This window comes from Parambassis ranga, chromosome 16 (assembly GCF_900634625.1).
Source record: "Parambassis ranga chromosome 16, fParRan2.1, whole genome shotgun sequence".
In the NCBI taxonomy this organism is placed as follows: Eukaryota; Metazoa; Chordata; class Actinopteri; family Ambassidae; genus Parambassis; species Parambassis ranga.
Window position 1 is genome coordinate 6,480,433 of NC_041036.1, and position 20,867 is coordinate 6,501,299.

Sequence of the window (20,867 nt, forward strand, 5' to 3'; positions counted from 1 at the left end):
AGTTGTGTGCACACAATGGTTAACATGTTGAAAGACACATGCAGCAAAGCAAACGCATGGACATGCCATAAATTTGAGCATGGTCAATAGGCAGAGTTTGCATATTGACAGATGGATATCTACACCAGTGAAGTTAATGCTGATAAAATGCTCTGTGTTATTATGGTGTGTAACCAGAGAATGGTAATAAAAGCTATATGAATGGGAACTGGCCTGTTTCTCAGGCGCCTCTATGGCACCACCCATGACACCAAAGATGTGTCAAAGACAATAGACACTCAATACAGTGCTGCGCTGCTCTACCCTACCTACCATTATAGATTATGTAGCCAGCATGTGTTCTTTTAAGATGTACACATTGATCTGGCATTGACAAACCATTTCATATTAGGCAAGGTTTGCTCTTTACGGCACCAAGGGCAATCAGATGCACTGTACTGCATCAGGCTAAATTTAACCTCCTATCAATCCAAATGTGATACGCTCAAAGTCATTCGGCTTTAATCACTCACGAGGGTCACTTTCAAGCAAACCTGAACATCAGAATTAATTCAAAAAGAAGGAAAAACATCCTGATTTTATATTAATATGATTAAAGTTAGTTAGCTTTTCTTGATTGCACGATATACTGACAAATCCCTCAACTATCCACATAAAACAGAGTCAGAATAGAGATACACCTCTGAATAAATCAGTATTAGAGCAATATTGATATGACTGCAATTCAATAAAAAATGAGGAGAGTAAGGGGGGGGGGGGGGGGGGGGTCATTGCAAAATAAAGTGATAAATAAATAAGAGATTCACAACAGGACAAAAAATGTATTCGGTTCTCTAATACAGAAGCTGCGGCAGAAATTAATGTCTCTGGTTAGTTAGTGTTGTTAATTGGGCGTGCAAAATTAAAATGTTAACTTCACTGGTAGCTGGGAATGTAGAGAAGACCCCCTCCAGCTGTATTTGACCTAACAGAGCGTGTTTCTTCCCCTTCCTTCTCTCTTTGCTTCAAGTGTCTCCAAAACTAATAAAAAAAACCCTCACAAATCCCCCCATGAAGCCCCCCATATGAACTGTCACATTAATAACACTGCACTCGTATTCAAATTTTCTGTCGAAAAGCTAAAGAAAGATTGAATGCCCCGCCGTCGCGCAGCCAAAGATTGAAGACGTGTCTCATTGACATTGTTAAAAGTTTATGAAAATATATGAATTCTCAAACGTGGCAGGCCCCCGTGCAGCTCCACTCCCAACACTTCTGTTAGAGACCGCGGCTTTTAATCAAAATGATTGAATACCACAAGTTTGGATTCAGGGATTCTAATAGAGGACGGATAAAGTGTCACGGTCCAGAACTAGAAAAACCACACGGGATCACACATGCATGCATAAAAACCTTTCTACACTTTTTTCTTTCCATTTTTTTTTTAAAAAAACCATATTCCTCATTGCTAGGTATCTTGTTTTCCTCTGATACTGAGTGCTTGTGTAAACGTGTGTGTGTGTGTTGGCTGCAGTGTACAGTGGGTGACTGTTAGTCTTTTGGCTCTGTTCCTTTGCTTTCTGGAGCTGATATGGAGCTGTATCTGGGGAACGAGACATATGGCATCAGCATGCATATACACACACGTACACATACTTACACACTCATAGACACATGTGCACTTATATAAAGCATGCTAAACATACAGTACCAGCTGCTGGCAATGTCACATGTGAAGACTGACATGCGGCCATGTCTGGTGCTATATTAGAGGCACAAGAGAACAAAACAATATATTTTCCAAAAGTCAGGTCAAGTGAACTAATGACCCCGAGAAGCAATAACCTATCCTCAGCATGGTATACAACCTCACCTTTTGGTATTATCAGTATTGATTTCTGTTTTGTTTTCTTGTGCATTCTTTTACATGTCTCAGGTGTAGCAAAGTTATCCAGAAACTGGTGGGAGTTAAGCTGTTTACAGCCTGGTGGCAGCCAGGCACCTGTTTTGCTAGAAACACAGGGAAATTCAGTAACACAAGCATGCACACACACACACACACACACACTCACAAATATATATCAGTTAACCGTCTTTTGCACATTTACTTAACCTTATCTGTACAGATAAGGTCTCTGCCTTTGTTGCTGTGCCATCATCTGTATGTATCATCTGGCTTCAAAGATATGCAATAGAGAGAGAGAGAGAGTAAACGCTTTAGCATAGCTTGTTTGTTAGGTTTTGGATAATTAATGTAAATGAGTTACACATCCCCCACATTTGTACCCTGCTGAACAGGTAACAATCAACATCATCATTTAACTGTGATTATTTTAAATGAATGCTTATGACTACCTTAAAAACAAAATGACTAATGGGTGCTCAATTGTCACACCAGATTTGATAATTGATTGTATTTTAATTCAATTTGCCTGACCTTTTTTTTGGACATTATATAGCATTCTTCTATATACAAGCATAACAGTGTATGATAAATATATGAAATCTGAAAAGCCTACCATCCAAACAGCAGTTTAAAAGTTATGGTGCAGTTAGGTTTAATATCACAATTGCTGGCTGCTGTTTGTATTTGATATGAACCCCTTCTGCACTGTCAAATGTCAGCTGCACTGAGCAGCATGTGTGTACGGTATGTGAGTGTGTGTATTCATATCGCTGCAGCAAGCAGGTGGTGTTTTTCTCTCACTCCAGGAGGCTTCTCAAACAAAGAGCTTTTAGCATCAACTTATCAATCTCTGCTGTGACAAGACTAACAGCTGGGTGAAGGGCAGGTTGCAATATGCTCACACGTATACACACATATGGACGCAGTGCACGCAGTAGCAAGGGGGCACAGGTGAGAGCAGAAGCACAAAAAGGAGCATATAATGGAAGAAGCTCGGATGGAGGGCAGCTTAGACCAGGATTCCCTACGGGGTCCTGACTTGACTTTTCAACATAAACAATGTCTTAGGATGTTCTTGATGGACAACTCAGTTAGTGAGCAGGTTTTTTTTCAGAACCTACAGTGATTTAGTATCAGCAAAATGACAGTTGGAACCTGTATCTGAAAGTAAAGTCACTATAGTTTCAAAATACATTCCATGTTTGTGCAATGCACACTCTTTATTCTCATATGAGTGGGAAAAAGAGGGGGAAAACAATTAAAGCATCATGGGAAAATTCATCAATAATGAGTTAAAGTCAACCAATGAGAAGACGAAGGCCCTTCCACTTAATGATGGAGTGAGTTGTAGTGAAATCCATCTGTCCCTCCTCGGCTCTCTAAAGAGGCTCAGGAGTCACAGCTATCACTCTCTTAACCTCCAACCACCACCACCACCACCCCATACACACACACACACACACACACACATTTCATTATCTTAACGGCAAGAAGGGAGAGAAAAAAGGGTGACATGGGGGGGAGGAGAGTGGAGAGGTCTGAAGAGGTTTTCAAATCCAGTGAAGCCTGTCACATTACAAAAACATGTCGCTTTAAACTAAATGTGAAATATCAGTAATTGAAGCCATAAATCCACTGTTGTGTCCCCCCCATCTTCTCTTTCTCTGTCTCTTTCTCCCTCTACCCGTCCCTCCCTTACTCTCTCTCTCTCTCTCTCTCTTTTTTTGTGAGTGCTTTTGATGAGCGGTAAATTGGAAATTATTTTGTGTTGTAATGCCACCCTGAAACGTCTTCCCATTACCATGCGTCAGTCAGCACTGACAGTGAAATTACTCAACTGTCAATCTGGCTATCAAAAGAGGTAGGTGGGGGTGGGGGTGGCATGGGGTTGTTCATGGAGGTGGGTGGTGGAGGACAAGGGAGTGGGGGTATACTGGGAGTTAGAGAATGATCAATAAGAGAGAGGATGATAGAGGGAGGAGGGAATGGTGAAAGGGAGGAGGGGAGGGGGGGCATGAAGGAGGAGAAGGGGGGGGGTGTGTTTGGTCCATCATAATACTTCTGTTGTGATTGAATAAATCAAAGCTGTTGTGGAATTTAGCTGTCACTATTACCCTCCTCCTGAGTGTTCTTATTACATTGTGTGTACGTGCATGTGTGAATGTGTGTGTGCGTGGGTTGCTATTACTGGTACAGGCACCATCTCACAAGGGCAGCAGCAAATTAACCATAATTGCAGATAAGGGACAATACAAGCGAGAAATGTATAGAATCAAGTAAATGGAATAATTCCTTTGTATGGCAATAATTTACGGTCTGACCAAGGTTCCCAAATCTTAGCTTAGATTTCTTCCTGCTGCGTACCAAGATTGTGTGTGTGTGTGTCCCAGGGGGCACAGCTGTGTTTTTGTTTAGTGTACACATCTAGTGATATAACTAGGAAATAACAAGCTAGCTGTAAGTGTTACCTCCAACTGGTGATCATTATAAAGCAAATATCCACAAATATAATCTTTTTTTTCCAGTTTTATGGCTCCTGTTAAAACATTTTTTTATTTAATACAATTACTCAAAATGATCTTGAAGAGATTTATTACAATGCATACAAAGATTAAGTACTGCTTTCAATGAAATGAGGGCACATTGCAATTGGAAGCTCTGGCCTCACCTGCATTCCTGAATGTTGTACAATAGTCCCTGAGTGTTCTGCTATTATTACTGCTGCAGTGTGTGTGTGTGTGTGTGTGTGAGTTGTTGTGATGTGTGTCTGCAATGACTGGTATGTTGAGAGGTTCTGCAGTGTATAGGAGGAAAGAGAGAGAGAGAGAGAGACCGAGGGAGAGGAGAGTGAGAACTCCTTTATTGCTCAATGCTAAATTAATTGCACCAATTATTCACGGAGAGAGTTGTCTAGTGGCGGCCTTTGGGGGGCGAGGCCCTGACCGCTCTCCCTCATTTTTAATTGGCTGTCCTGTTGAATAATTGATTGGAGCAAATGTGAAATGGATGGGAAGGTCCAAGTGTCTTTCATCACAACAGGCCGGCCGCTCTGACAGCCGGCCACAAACAAACTCTGCTGCTGTATGCAATAAACAAACCGCACGCAGTTGTTTTCAGCGCGGCCACTTGCAACGGGGTTAGAATAGCAGATATGACTCCTGTACAGGACACTGGCCTCTGGAACACTAACAAGATCCACAGCACCAGTAAAACTGATACCGGCTAGACAGAAATCAAGCAGGGAGTGTCTGCGGGTGAGCAGAAAAAACTGTATCGTAGTGTAGACGGTGAGCAAGAGTAAACTGGTGAAGCAATTAGAACTGGCAACTGAATAGTCAACTATATTGAACATTAGTGACTCACACTGATGTGTGGAAGGAGAGCTTCAAGTAGTAGTAATAATAACTGGAAATGAATTAGTATAATTATCACAATGTTTTTTAACATACAAGGAAGTCATGTGTTCAGGGCACTGTTTTGATCACCCAGCATTTGCAGCATCATAAAAGAAAAGTGTCATATTCAAACAGCATTGCAAACTATTTCTTTCAGCTGGAGAAACATTCAGTACAGATGTTCAACCATACCTCTTTAAAACATTTCTTAATTCATCAGCACATGGTGATTTATAGGTTAATGTGTCGATGCTCTCTGTTTGGGACAAGCAGTATTTCAGAGGATCACAGTTCAGGCCCATGTTGTTGAAAACAAAACTCTAACTAATCCTATTGGCTCCTATGTTTTGCTTTAAATGAAACAAGCAGTCAAAATATTAATTTTGAATTATTGCAACATTAATATTCATTTTCTTCTTCTGAAACAGAAGTTAATCATTAAGAAATGCAAGAATGTTTAATTGATACAAAATCTATCCACTATTTTCTACATCCTTGATTTTCTCTCACCCACACACACACACACATATTACACGCACAGCAACATGCGCCTCATTCACAACTGCACACCTACACAAACACACACACACAAACCCCTCAGTAATCAAAGGCTATTAACTCCCGGTGCTTTCGCAACAAAACAGATGTAAGATTCATGAGTCTCTGCCCGTGACTGTTGTCTTTGCCACAGGCTAGTAAAGAAACAATTAGTGCAGAGCTGGCCTCACTGTCCGCCACAATCAATAGTCCCTGATGGTCTTCTAAGCCTATTGACCGAGGCCTGTTCCTCTCCCTGACCCCCAATCTGTAGCAGCCGACAGCAGCTTCAGTCCACCTATCTGGACCTTGAGAGAGGGTTACCGGGTTAAACAAGGCCTGTTTCATGCAAACATGTGTTTGATAATACTGCCTGCTTTTAATATGCAAGGGGTGTAGTGAAGGGTTAAGCTGTGAAATAGGTTCGTAGCTGTGCAGCTTCGCAGAAATCTAAAAGAAGAATCAAGTCCAGTTCACTGACAAAAGGTTTGTCAGTGAACTGTTCTAAAAAACACTCTAAATCATTGTTCACCTGTGATTTTGAAGGCTGTGCATGACTTACACACAGCATCTTGTACCAATCATCGCACTTAACAACAGCCCTAGTGGCACAGAGGCAATCTGCTGATGTTACAGTAATTGTCTGAATTTGTGTTTGTGTCCTGACAGAACCCTCCTCCTTCCTCGCTTGTAACAACATCTGGACCGGTCCTACTCACTGCTCCCCAGCCTGCTGTGACAGGCTCCTTCTCCACTCTGCTCGCTAAGAAGGAGGAGTTGTAAAGCAGGAGAAGACTGGGAGGGGAGGGAAAGGTTGAGGCGGAGGATGTGAAACAGCTGTAAGGATGAAGGGGTGGGCAAGCAGTGAACAGGTGTCACTCCCACTGACTGGCTGCCATTGTGCCCCTCCACTCTGACCGTATGCCCCACCTGCAAGCCCACACAGGGTAGTGGGGTAACAGCGGTTCGGAGAGCACTGCATCATCACTCGTCCCTCACTGCACGCCTACCTTCCTCCTCTTCTTCAGATGGCACCCTAGCCTCAACTCAATCTGGCTGCTGGGCCCACAGATTGACAAGAAGACACACACACACACATGTGCTAATTAGCACACGCAAATACTTGTACATATTCATAAGTGTGCCAACATGAGAATACCCAGGCATAAGCAACAGTTTTCCCTCGCTTTCTAGATACATTTCAGGTCAAGCTGCATAACCTCTATCTGGGAAACATTGAATTTATAAATATTATAATAACCACAGATTTTATGGTACTTTATATTATTTTGCTGCACATCTGTTCTTCTACTTGATGCCAAGATGTCTTATCAGAATGTGAAATTTTTCATAGCTAATTGATAATTTGATTGACAAAAAATGAAAACTGTACGACAAAGAAATGGAATAAAATAACCTTTGATCAAAGTGAGAGCTCTTTGATAAAAATCTCTGCGGCCATAGCAAAACAGAGACCACAGACTCATTAGTTTACAGTAATTAGGCAAAGAAAATATGACATGAAACAAAGTCATTAGGAATAGTAGTATACATCTCTTTAAATCAATCAATCAATACACAAATCTAATTATCTATCCCTATATCTGTCCATCCATCTGTCTGTGTCCAATCATCACAGCCCTTCCAGCTTTCATCACACTCATTTTTTTTACACCAGCAGCATTACAGGACAGTGTGGAGGGGGGTGGGGGGGTGGGGGCTGCGGAGAGGTGCAGGTGTGTGTATAAAGCACCTCCCCACCACCACCACCACCACCTCTCTGCCCTCATCCTTCCTCCACTTCCCTCCCTCCGTTGCCGTGGCGAGGAGGGCAGTAATTACTCTGGTGTCAGCGTTGCTGGGTGCGACTCCTCCCCCGGCTAGGGGCGGCGGGCATCCATAACCCATCGTCCTGCCATGGGGTAAACGCCGGGCCATCCATCACGCACCCACTTGACAAATACCTTCCATAATAGAAGTTTATTTTTATGGGAGGCTGAATCAAGGACTTTCCCATGCATACAAAAACGTGTCAGAATTATTTATGGCTTGTGCTGAGATGCACAATATGTCATATCAAAGTCCCATCCCGCTTGCCGGCGCTGCTGGAAGCTGCCGGCGCTTGGCCTGTCGATATCTCCGCTCGCTATCAATAATGTGGAACACCGCCACGATAAGCCTTAGGATTCGGAGGTCATACTTGACACACACAAACGCAAACATTATGGGAGCTGACACACACACACATACACAAGCATCACTTGCATACATGCAAAAAAAAAAAACTTACACAGGGTGACAGACATGGATGTGTTCCCAACTAAATTAGAGACAAAGGTGCTCACACACATGCACTGTATTAAGGCTCACACACACACACACACACACACACAAGGAGGGAGGGAAATGTTAAAACACACAGTTGAGATGAGAACATACATTCATACATGTCCCTCATGAAATGCTGTTAGCTGAGAAAACAAATATGTTTTTGCACTAGCACGCAAAAACATAACAGAAATACCAATCCCTGCATGAATCCAGTGAGTTTATTTTCCTTAACCCTAGTCCCTCCCTCACAAATCAAACAATTACCCAAACAAAGATGTTCACAAGGCTGAATTTAACCTGCTGTGTGGCAGGCAGAACCACAGATTGCAGTCCGTCAGTCAAAATTACCAGCAAGGTCAGTTGAAAACAAAGTGCGGCTGATCTATCTGCTGTGTCTCCGTGTATGTGTGTAAAGCGTGAACGCACATCCGTGTGAGATAGAATAATCCCCGACAGTATGAAAAAAAAAGAGAAAACATAACAACTTAAAGGAAATCCCTACACTGCAGCCAGCAAATCTGAGAGCTGTCAGTCAACGTGAGTGGCAACCCCTTTTGCCCAGAGAAACGGCAATAAATTGGGTTTCCTGATAAGGCCTCGGCATCACCAGCACAACGTCTGACCAAAAAAAAAAAGGGAAAGAAAAAGAAAAAATGAGTTGCTTTTCTGTAGGCCACTTGAGTGCTGTCAGTCATCATGACTGGCAGGCTCACATGTCGCTAGTGGAAATAGCAATGGAAGGAAAAAAAAATAGATTAATGTACAGAGAAAGGAGCGGTGAGAGAGGGAGAGAGGGAGGAGAAAAGAGAGACGGCATTAAGCCTGGCTGGGAGAAAATGAATAAATATGATAAATATGATAATTGAAATGATGAGATTTTGGTACTTGGTATTGGATTCCGCTATGTGCCCAAAGGGATTAGTCCTTCATTCACTGTCATTTTTAGTTTTTCTGTCCCTTATACACACACACACATAAAACACATAAACTGAGTACCCACGCAAAATACATACATATAACAAAACAGATCTAATTCTTCCAGGTGGTTTGCTCTATGTGTAAAACTCGGGAGGCAGCAGATGATAATAAACCTGAAAGTCGTCTACAAACCCACTAGCAAAGTAAAAAAAAAAAAAAAAATACAAAAAAACAGCAGCGGTAGCAGCAGGAGAACTTTGTCCTGTGAAGACAGAAGATGTATGGCACAGGGGAGATAGTAGCAACAGTAAATGATTACCTTTTTACAAACTGGGCCTTTGTAATAAAATGCGTATGGGGGAGTATTATCAATTCAGCCGCCCGGTAAAGATAGCATTTCTGAAGCCACGGCAAGGCTGATCACTATCTAGAGAGGAGCCTGAATCTGTATTCCTCACTGCAAGTCCAGGAGGGAGAGGGGTCTGAGACCTGTTCGTGTATATGTGTGTGTTTGTGCATGTGAGAGAAAGTGTGTGTATGTGTGTGTGTTTCACTGAAAGAGACATCCGTTAAGGCCTTTTATGCCTGCAGGCCCAGCCGTGACAGAACCATGATCTATTTCCTTACACCCACAAACAGAAAGACATGCACGGGTGTATGTGCATGCACAAAACACACACATGAAATCTCTCTTACGTGCAAATATACACACTTAGTCCTTGGGGCGAAGAACTATAAGATGGGAGATGAAGTTCTGTGTGTATGTGTATGTGCCGAGCTGAGATCTTCTGTTAGATGTCTGATTTTGGAGAAAGACACTGACAGATGACATCTACATACACTCATACAAAAAAAAACCCATACACACACTCTCTCTGAAAACAGCACGCTTGTCTGATACCAGTCAAAAAGAGTAGAGACAAGACAAAAGAGACAACAGACAGACCGAGAGACAGATAGCATGGCAGAGCTCAGCTGCTGGCCCGGAGTCGCATCATTCACTCTTAAAACACACACAAACACACATCACTAAAGTAGGAAAACATCACAACACACACAAAACAGCAAGACACAGGCAGAAAGAGACTGATGTGGAGAGAGTGAGGAGTAAGCAGGTCAAAAAAAAACTGACAGACAGTTACACAGAGATATGAGTGTAGCCTGGGGTGTTAATGCACACAGTTGAATTGTGGAATATTTCTCTGAAATAGGGTGACAATGTGACATGTCTGAGCATCCAGATCTGTTTTAAGTTAGGAAAATGTATGGTGTTGCAGTAAAACTGACCTTTGACCTTATGTGGATTCAAATAAAATGTGTGTAAGATTTACATAGCTTATTAGATTTTGGTGTTATTTACAACAGCTGGGTCGAATATGAAGAAGCAATCCTGAGAGATTCGGTGTCTCATGATGACCCAACTTAATGCTTCTAGCCACAACTTAACTTAGGTCTAAGTCTCTTACTACAATGATTACTTATGAGGTGCCACAAGGCTCTACATTGGTTTGTTTTTAATTTAACTACATGCATACACGTGTCGTTATGCAATATCTATGCTGATGATGTATTTCTGTTTTTATTATGACAGTGAAGTTATATATATTTTGATAGATGTCCTAAATGTTGGGGGTAGAGTAGTGAGAAACAAAACACTCCTAAAGGTCAAACACAACATTTACATGTCTCAGTGATTTGATATTCAATTTACACCTGCATAATCCTGAAACTGTATTGCAAAGATTTGACTACTGCTTTTGTCCAAAGCAACTATTGACCTAATGAAAATAAAGTCAATGGACATGTTTCTAATTGATCAGCCAACCCAGAACTGAATGACATCCCCAACTCTGATCTTTAATTTTAAGATAAATCTTAGATTCGTAACACCTAGCTTTGCTTTAGAAACACAAAGGTTTTTCCCTCTCTCCATACTCCTTATTTCCTTTTTTTTCACAGGTGTCAGAAGATATTTCATGGCCTGTGCATATGTGTGAATTTTGCCACACCCCTTTTGAGTACTAATTTACCCTTTTAGGTTTAATCTCCCTGTGAGTGGCTTTTCTCGCCCTTTAATTAGGCTATGGGGAGTCGACAGCAACACTAAATGCACACACGCAGACTTCAAGACACGCACACAGACTAATTCTTGTTACCACACACACACACACACACACAGATATGTACACAATCCAACTCAAATGCTGAAGAAACAGTCCCAGACTTGAGACACACTTTGGTATAAGACAGTCTTCATCAACCCTCTGTGGGCCTCTTTCACACTCGGGCTCCCCTCAACTGCAGCAGTCACCCAGACAGGACAGGGGAAACGGGAGAGAGAACAAGAACAAGAGGGAAAAAAGTGAGATATTCTGCAATTCTCAGAAAGAGGTGCTGGTGGTAAAAGGCATTTCAAATCTATTTGTCAAGTTGAAACTGCATTAAACCTCATTCGCTGATGCCAAGTGGCAGTTGGAGGCAGGTGTTTGAATTTTTTAAAGCTCAAAGACTTCACTGCCCATATATTTTCTAACAGCGTTCTTTACTGACATATGCATGCATTGAACCCAGTGATGTGGCAAAACAAGTCTTTGGCACATATGAGAAAAGACATTCTCTTATGTTAATGAGATCAATTCCACTGAGCAGTTTCATCACTTAATGAGCTCTTGCACATTTTTATAAAGTAAGTTTTTATCAGTACTTCTGTAGAACCACAGTGTACTTGGATGGGATTTCACACTGTAAACCTCATTCTGAGTCAACAATCACTTGTAATAAATTGGTCTAAACCTGACCATTAGTGCTGGAAAACACGCTTTGCTTTGAGTTTGGATTCTACAAGACAGACAAAAACAAGAATCATTACAACCCTATGGACACTTGAACACACAAGCCAGCTCTCCATGTGGTAACTTTCTAGCAATAGTGGCTAGAAAACCCAGAAAAAAAAGAATGGATGTTTTACAAAGCCCTTGACTGGACTGTCACTATAATTAATGTCCATCTCCATGCTTGGAAACACCACCTGTTTCTGTGTTAACTCAGCACTGAAACTACTTTACTCCCTTTTTTCCTCTTTTTTTCTTCTACAAATAGACCACAGTTATACCCAAACAAAACGGAGCACTAAAAAGGGAAATATAATAACAACAGTAGTGATAGTGGTTTGTTATGTTGGAAATAAGAGGGCACTTAATTGGGGTCTGATAGTCTAATAGGCAGCCCCTCTGATTACCAACTCTGCACATTGGCTTAAATTAGCCCACTGATGAGAAGCCAGGGGATTCAATTATGCTGGGGAAATAAGGGGCCCTAATAGGCCACTGTATCAGGAAACATGGGACTGGGTTGGGCTAAAGCGCTGGTAATTGGTTGTTTAGTTTGGAAAGTTGAGCCTGTTGGTAATTAGAGATGCTGAGACGTTTGGAGAGCCACCAAACAGATGACACAAGCAGGAGGGAGAGGCGAAGGAGGAAGACAAGGGTCCTTGGCACAGCGAAAGGGGCAAAGGTCATGGTGGAGATCTCAGAAGTGCACTTCAGCCAATGAGGGTGCAGATCAGGGAAAACATGTTGGTACTATGGAGCGGTGTTGACTCAGTAAAGGTCAAGATGGGGCAAGCTGGGATGGAAGTGAAAATCAGTGGCGTGGCCTTGTTTTCTAACATGCTCTCCTTAACAATTTCTGCTTTTCTTCTTTTAATCTTTTAACTTTTCTTCTTTACTCGCCATTCTCATCAATAACTATGTTTTTATACTTTCCATCTCTTCTCCTTCTTCTTCAGACAGGTTAGCTATTAGCTGTAGCTCAATGTGTACAATTTGTCGGAACTAAGGCAGAAGCAGGACTGAATTATGGATGAGGTTTTATAGGAGCCGGCGGCCTGTCTGGTCCCATATTCACTGTCCTATACTGGAGGAGCACTCCTGCCTGGGAGCATCCCTACTTCACGTCACTCACACAAGGTGCTTGTGTGTGTCTATGTGTGTTTCTGTTAAATATAAAGCATACTCCACTGGTCAAGCTTTTCTTGCAAACATACAGTTAGTTAAACTAGGATGGCTAAATTACAACAGGAAATTGGTATCATAGTACTAGTGCTGTAACTTTTTATGAAATCTTAAAGTTTGGAAAAACATAAAGCTAAATTTTGACGGTTTTGCAGCTACAAATCTGTTCTTCTGAATGTATTATCGTGCTACTAAACATCCAACTATAAGAAAGGGAACATTCATATGTTTTTAATTGTATTTTCCTGCATTCACACTGTACTAATTTGTTATGTGTAAAACAATCAGATGTCCAAAATGAGACAAAAACAAGAAAAAAAAAATCACTTCAAGTAGTACCTACTGTTTTTGTGTCTCTGCTGGACTGACTCGGTGTGATTTGTCAGTCAAGGCCCTGAATGACCACTAATTGGCTGAGAGAACTGGGCTTTCATACAGGGACTAAACGGAAAGCAAGGGAAGAGAAGAAGAGGATGAAACAAAAGACCGTTTGTTGTGGCTGATGTGTGATAAATGCAGCCAGTTGGGGGAGTTTTCACGCTCATTGGAGCAGGTCATTATGCAGGAATTGCTGCTTACTCGGCCCAGACTGGCCATGTATTGGTTTTTCTGAGATGTATGCAACTGATGGTGTGCGTTCTTCCCTAAAACGCTTAGCTAACCACCTAAAGAGACTCACACATCTCTTGCCGCAGGTCTCTTGGGGGACAGGCATTGAGCAGCTGCTTCTCCGTCGTGATATCATAAACAAGGCTATACACGGGGAGTGTGTACATGGAAAGAAGAAGGTATTAAAAAGTGAGCAACAGTTCAGAAGAGGACGAAAGAAGAATATAGGGTAGTGAGATTGATGTAGTTCTCAGTGCTTTAAGTTAGCCAGGTGAAGCCACAAGATACTCCTCCATGAGGGAAATCTCCAATTAACACCTCAGTACTGTCTTGGGCTAATTTCAAGTCAATACATGCAGCCTTGCTGAGGCAGACGCTGTTCTGGCAACTGACATAATCTGAGCCTTATTCGTCCATTCAGGCCATAACAGTTCTAACCGAGTTAGTTAAATAACTTACTTCCGTCAAAGTTTGCATCAGCACAATTCCCTTTGCCTGGTCTGATTTTCCATTGTACTGAACAGAATGACTTTTTTCTCTAATGTCTATCATGTGAGTGCAACATAAGGAAGGTGACACAAAAACGCAGGTTTATCACCGGCGTTGACGACATGACGTCCTATCAGTGTTTTTCAAAAAAACTGCGATGCATTGTTTTTTTTTTTCCTCCACATATTTTCCCACATAGAAATGTGTCACATGTAGCACGTTGTTATTAGAAACAGATGTTGATTTTATCGCTGTTGTCTGTGGCTTCTTTCACAACGTCGACACAGTGTCATATGCGCTGGGATACCAGGACACATTTGCATGACATACACACCTGTCCTCCACAATCCAACATGCTGCTATAACACAATATGCAGGTAAAAACTCACAAGATTAATGTTTCATTACATGACGAACAGAAGGTGAAAGTGAAGAAGGGTAGCAGGGGAGGCACATCGATGCATAACTTAAGTAAAAGCCATCGAAACCCATATTTGTTTACAGATTTGTTTAATAAGGAAAAATATATGCAAACAAATGAATTTGCCTGTGGTTATAACTGTGTATTAAGATCATCACTTACAAGGCCAGGCCTCTTCTAACCCTCTACAGTAGCCATCCATCATGCATTATTAAGGAAAATAGAATCTGCATAAAGCAGCAACAATGCCTTGAAGAAGTTTATTTATTTATTTGTTTTATCTTTTTAGGCACTAAGCACCAGATCTTCAGTCGCTGTTAGCTAATTACAAAGCATTTGATCTCTATGCCCCCAAGATGTGCAATTATAACCTTGGTGGAAAATTACAGAAATATTTCACAATTAAAAATAGTGGAATGAAGATGCTCTGACAAAGCTAATGGCGACATCTCACCTGTGTGTATGTAAAACATTGTGGGGTTTTTTTGTAGCAAACAAGACACAGGTCGGATTTAACAAAGCTTTTGTCTGTTGACCTCGCTGGTGGGAGATAGGAAGGAAATATACCTTTTCCCAAAGCTTCAGCAGTCATGGCATACTTGCAGCATTTTAACTAGAAAGAAAGTTCTAGTCAAGGGATAATTTAGCAGAGCCGCACTGCTCTGAAGTACCTGTAGCTCTTCTGCAGTGCTATCTATGCAGAGATCACACAGCCGCTGCTGCTTTTCTTTGGCATATCTCTTCACAGATCGCACAAGGAAGACAATTGTCATTACCATTTTATTAAAATGTGTCCTATCAGCAACATTTCCCCCTCACATATCTAACCTCCTTTCTTTTTTCCTTCTTCCTTCCCCTCAAATTCTAATCATCATTCCCCTCCATCACTTGCTGGGTCTAATTCCCTCTCTTCCTTCGTTTGCAAAGGACCTCTGCTTTCATCCTTGAGAAGGGCTTTAATTCGAAGTGCGACGCTGAATAAAGAAGGGAAGACGAAGAGGGAGAGAGAGAGAGGAAGAGAGTGATAGGGAAAGACAGAGTAGCAGCGGAGACGTTCGGGTGTCAATCAATCCAGCACGAGGGGCTACAAGGGCCTGTGACTAGGGTGCGTTTGATCTGTGTCTTTCAAAGGGGGAACAGCGGGAAGGGCCATCACAGACGATTTGCCTCTCACTGCTGGCCCGGGTGCCACTCTGACAGAGAGCAATCACAAGCAGGTTAATTCAACATCTACCTTCTTAATCTTTTTTTCCCCTGTCTCTTTCTTTTGGTCTCGTTCTGTCTACTTAGATGAAGAACTGCTCTTTCTGCTACCACCACCACCTCTCCTTTTCCCTTTTGAAAGAGGAAGAGATCACACATGTACTCTCAATGGCATTTCAAATCACCTACAGTCTGACTGCTTTAGTCTTAGTCAGGTAAAGAGTTGTTGATTTTCAGGATTCTGGTAATGCGTATTTACAGGCAACCTGTATTACATTGATGAAAGCAAATCAATTGGTTATTTCTTTCATGTTTTTTTTTGCTCTAGTTTTTTCCAGGGTAAGAAACGCCATCAGCATCTTAGATCATTCTTTGGTTCATATGTGGTGTGAGCTGAATACTAATTAAAACAAGTCTTAAAAATATGCTGCTTAACTTGACTGAAAGAGGAGAATATGTTTTGTCCATACGACTGTAGGAAGACATGCATTCCAGACAAAATCTGACCTTCACACACAACACTGAAATGTGAAACCTGCAATGTGTGGAGCACTGGCCAGGAGGCATGGGAAGAACATCGTTCATTACTCAGAATCAGTTTTGTGTTCTCATATGGCTTAACAGGTCAAACTGGAAAGAATGGCATCTTAACTAAAGGTCAGACATGCATAAGGACAAACCGAGGTGAGTGAACTTCTGAGGTGAAAAGGCAAGAGCGGACATAAAGGTGTGATTTGGTTAAGGGTGAGAGGGTACAAAGAATATGGAGGAAGGAGGTCTTTTTTAAAGTAACCCAAGGTAAAAAGGTTGAGCGGAGAGGTTATGGGTTGAAAGTAAAGGAGATCAAAGATACAACTTATTCCTTAAAATCGCTGAATGGAAATTATACCAAAAAGAAGCCCATTTCATAAAATCAAAACAACAAACTTCTCAGAGTCAGTACAAGGACGAACCCAGATGCATTCAATAGGAAATAAACCAGCGTTGCCAGAAAGTAGCCATTTTCCAGTAATGTCCATGCCTGGCCTCTTTCCCATGGTGCGCCCCTCCAACTCTACAGCCTTTATGTAAGGTCAGAGGGATAACAGGATAAAGGCTGTCCTCCCTGCTCCTCTGAAGGACAAGCACTCTGCCGATTGGATTTGGTGGCCTTCAAGGACAAAGGAACAACACTGGGATACAAAGGAACCAATAGAGGAGGAACAAGATTTCATCTGTCTCTATGGTCTGAGTGATTGGCAGGGATGGCTAGACCAGCAATCTTTGAGCTCTGCCTCTTTGTGGCTGGGTGCCCTCCATCAGGATTGAATAACAAGACTTGATCCACCGACAAAAACACACTCAAAGAGTCTGAAAGATCAGACTTGGTAGAATAATAGAATGTGGGCAGGTGCTACAAGGGCAGTCAGGTGGTTTAATTCAGTAGATTGCCTTCAAATGTTGATTTGTCTTTGGCTGTATATTTGTCGCGGCGTGCAGATGTTTCTCAAAGTCAGACCTGAGTTAGGTCTGATGGCATCACTATGGCATCATCAGGGTTATTTTCCTCAACTACAAAGCTCTCCCCCTGAGAGCACATGAGAGACAATAAAATGCTTTTTTTCACAAGCTGAGCCGCATACCCTGTAACTACTACAGATCTTTATGTGTAAAGTGCTAAAAAAGCTCTTCAAATTTCAGCTGATCCAGCAGCCTAGGAGAGCAAAACTGTGATAGTACTAGGAAGCTCCCACATGAGAAAACATGTTGCTAGAAATAGGCAAGGAGCTCAAACACCCTTCAACACAGAAGCGTTAAGAACTTCTCAACAGGAAGAATTTTATCATTTGTCATTAGGGAAAAGCAGTTCACTGATTTATTATAGTAGATTTTCTTTTACTATTCAGCATAATCCTAGACAAGATGAAGAGAGGATGTACTCGTGTACGAGCCTCAGCATAAACACCTTACCTGCATGTAGGTAGGCAAGGTCTGGATTCTCAATATCAGGGTGACTGTCCTTCAGATGGTTGCGGAACTCCATGGGAGAATTGGTGGCGTAGTTACACTTGGGACAGTTGTACATCTTTACGCCCTCATGTTTCCCTGTATGCAGAATGTGCTTCCGGATGTTCTCCGCACAGTTGGATCTAAGGGAGACAAACAAAGATAAAAAGACGTTCATTTCCTTTTTGGACTAAAGAAGGAAAAAAAGATTAAAAGATGAGAGTCATGAGGGAGAAGAAAAGAAAAAAAAAAGATAAACACTTGGCAAAATTCCCAAGAAAGGTTTGCTGTGCTAACATTTTATTTTGCTGTAATGACACACACTAACACACAAAACTCAAGCTGGGCTTTGGAGCTAGGGGAGGAGCCATGTTTTGACAGGGTCTCCTAGCATTTGTTGCCTAAATACATCTCTATGAATAAGGCTCATATGAATGTTTAACAAACAATGTTAACATCCTGCAATTTCTTTGAATTTTGTCATGCTCCTATATGTCTTAGGTATTTTCACTTCAGTGTGTAATTGTGCGGGGAGCACCGTGAATGCTGCTGTGAGACTGTGAATGGATCTAGAGGCCTACTGAATGCATTAGAGAGATATGTCTGAAGACATCCGTTATGCAGTATGTATCTTGTGCAGTTGTATAAAAGGTGTAGGATTAGTGAGGCATGTTGTGTGTGTGTGTGTGTGTGTGCGTCTATGGGCTGGCCAGATAGGACAGGCCAAGCAGTAAGCTACTGCAGGGTATGGGATGTAACGATGTCAGCTCAGAGTCACACACAACCCTCTGCAGATTAATGATCTGCCTGACCTGCTCCCAGGCTCTATCTAAACCTGCCCAGGGACACACACACAAACACACACGTGTGTTACAGGAGCTCTGAATGGTCAAGAAAAAAAAAAAAAAAAAAAAACATGCACATACATACATACTGAATACAGATATACAGAAACCTCACTTTACACCAAACTGAAAATTATAAATCTCTGACATTACTACACAGGCCTGAACACACAGACATGTCCATAACCACACTCATACACACATGTGCACACATAATGCATCATGCAAGAAAGCATGTGTAGTGTAGAATGCAGTTTCACACACCATCATGTGTTGATGGATGGGGCACTCGTGCTCAGTTTGGACCTGACATTCTTGGACAGTATAATACGCAATTACTCTCCCTTATCACCTTGGCCGGGACAATAAAGCCTCACAGTGCCATAGCTCACGCCAGCCAAGGAGAGAATTTGTTTTCACTTTTGCAGAGACACCTCTCTCCATCATGGGGCCATAGTCCAGTCTAGCTCCACTGCGGCCTCAAAAAAAAACAGAGTGGGCCTTCGTTGGGTTCTGTTCCCGCTGTGGAAAATGTACCAGTGCACTGAACAAAGAAGACCTGCCATAAGGACAATGCTAGGATACTGCAATCCACAGCATTTACAAATAAAAAGTTGTCTAAAAGAGAAGGATTTAAATTGACTGAAATATATCGACCTCATTATATATTAAGATATTTTTAATAAAACAACATAGCGCACATTGTTTTGATTATATTGTTACCATCCATCACAAGCAAAACAATAACAAGTTCACAGACAAATCACAGCCATCTGTTGACTCTACTTCAACACACTGAAAGAAGAATTTTAAACTGTCACAAGTGTCATGAATTAACGCAAATGATGCTGCTAAAAATGCATTTCCTACCAAAAGTGAACTGATTTCTTATTCGACAGAGGGAGCATAAATAGATAAAATTTGAAGCTGAGCTAAAAGGTTCTAAAGAGAGCGCGGGTGGATTCCTAGGGGGGCCATGCTATCTCTCAGATATGGTAATGGTGTAATTGTCATATTAAAACAACACAACGTGCGTTTAGGAGTCAGCAGGTGTCACAGTTAGTGAAAGCCCACACCAGCCCTCCTACTATACACTGTATTAATTAGTCCAACACCGTTTCAACTTCCTCCCCCACCCATGCACTCACCATGGGAATCAGCCATGCTGATGCTCAACGGATACATCACCCCTTCTCTGCCACTTTCTGTCTCTCCCCTTTAGTTCAGCCATTTCCATATTCCTCCTCCCAAACACTGTATGGTAATGGGAGAGGTGTAATTGAGAGGCGCTTCGTTAGAGGAGATTTAAATGTGTTTCTTTGTATGTGTTTGGGAGGGGGTTGCATTTGGATCATCATCATCGGTCCTATTTGGATCTTATTCTGCCACGGAGGCCCAGTTATCATCATTAATGCCTCTCCACCCCCTCTGCCTCCATCGACTCTCCCTTCACTTTACAAGGTCACAAACCTCCCTGGCACTGACAGTAAGTGTGTCATCCTCAAAAGCTACTGTTGCCTTGAACTGAAACACTTTTTTAACAGGTAGATTAAAACATGAATGGTGCAGCATTCAATAAACAACAACGGTGGCAGCAGTCAGAGGCTACATATCAATTAGCCTGTTTAAGATGCCACTGCGACTTTAATGAGAGAAAAAAAGTCCTCATTGTGAACAATAAAAGTGATTCTATAAAGTAAAGAAGTTTTGCAGTGTGCATAAATAGCAGCAGAATAGTCAAACAGACATCATTAATTGACAGCCCAGGACTCCTGGTGCAATATCATTAGAATATCTTTACCGCTATTTCCAAACTATAATTATCTCCCTCTATTATCTATCTCTGTCTGAATAGTAGATGAGTGGCATTTGATAGATCATTCACTCCCTGCTCATTTATATGCATTTGAGAGCAGCCTTGATGGAGATAACACTGTATCAAGTGAGGACCATCTCTGACATTCCTAACATTTAACATACATATTGTTAATAGAGCAAATCACATATAGTTTATATGAGCTGTCAATTACCATGGGACTCAGGCCTAAATATTTTCTCACAACAGCATCATATTTATTTCATAAGCCTGACTTGTGTTGAAAGGTCAAACACGCCAACTCATCTAGTAGCTCTTTATCACGGTCAGGCCACCAGAGATGCTGAGGCTTCAAACATTTAGTGTGTAAAAGAGAGGCGAAGGAGGAGGAGGAGGCGGAGGGCCCTCATGGTCGTCTG

General features: G+C 41.8%; 1 protein-coding gene across 2 annotated transcripts in view; it reads right to left on the reverse strand.

The window, feature by feature from the left end:
* The window catches only part of znf407 (zinc finger protein 407), a 123,728-nt gene that overhangs the window by 15,980 nt on the left and 86,881 nt on the right, over positions 1 to 20,867 (reverse strand). For both annotated transcript variants that reach the window (XM_028426288.1, XM_028426289.1), the window contains one exon: positions 17,752 to 17,930. In XM_028426288.1, coding sequence (XP_028282089.1) covers positions 17,752 to 17,930 — 179 coding nt within the window. The remainder of the gene's footprint in view (positions 1 to 17,751; positions 17,931 to 20,867) is intronic.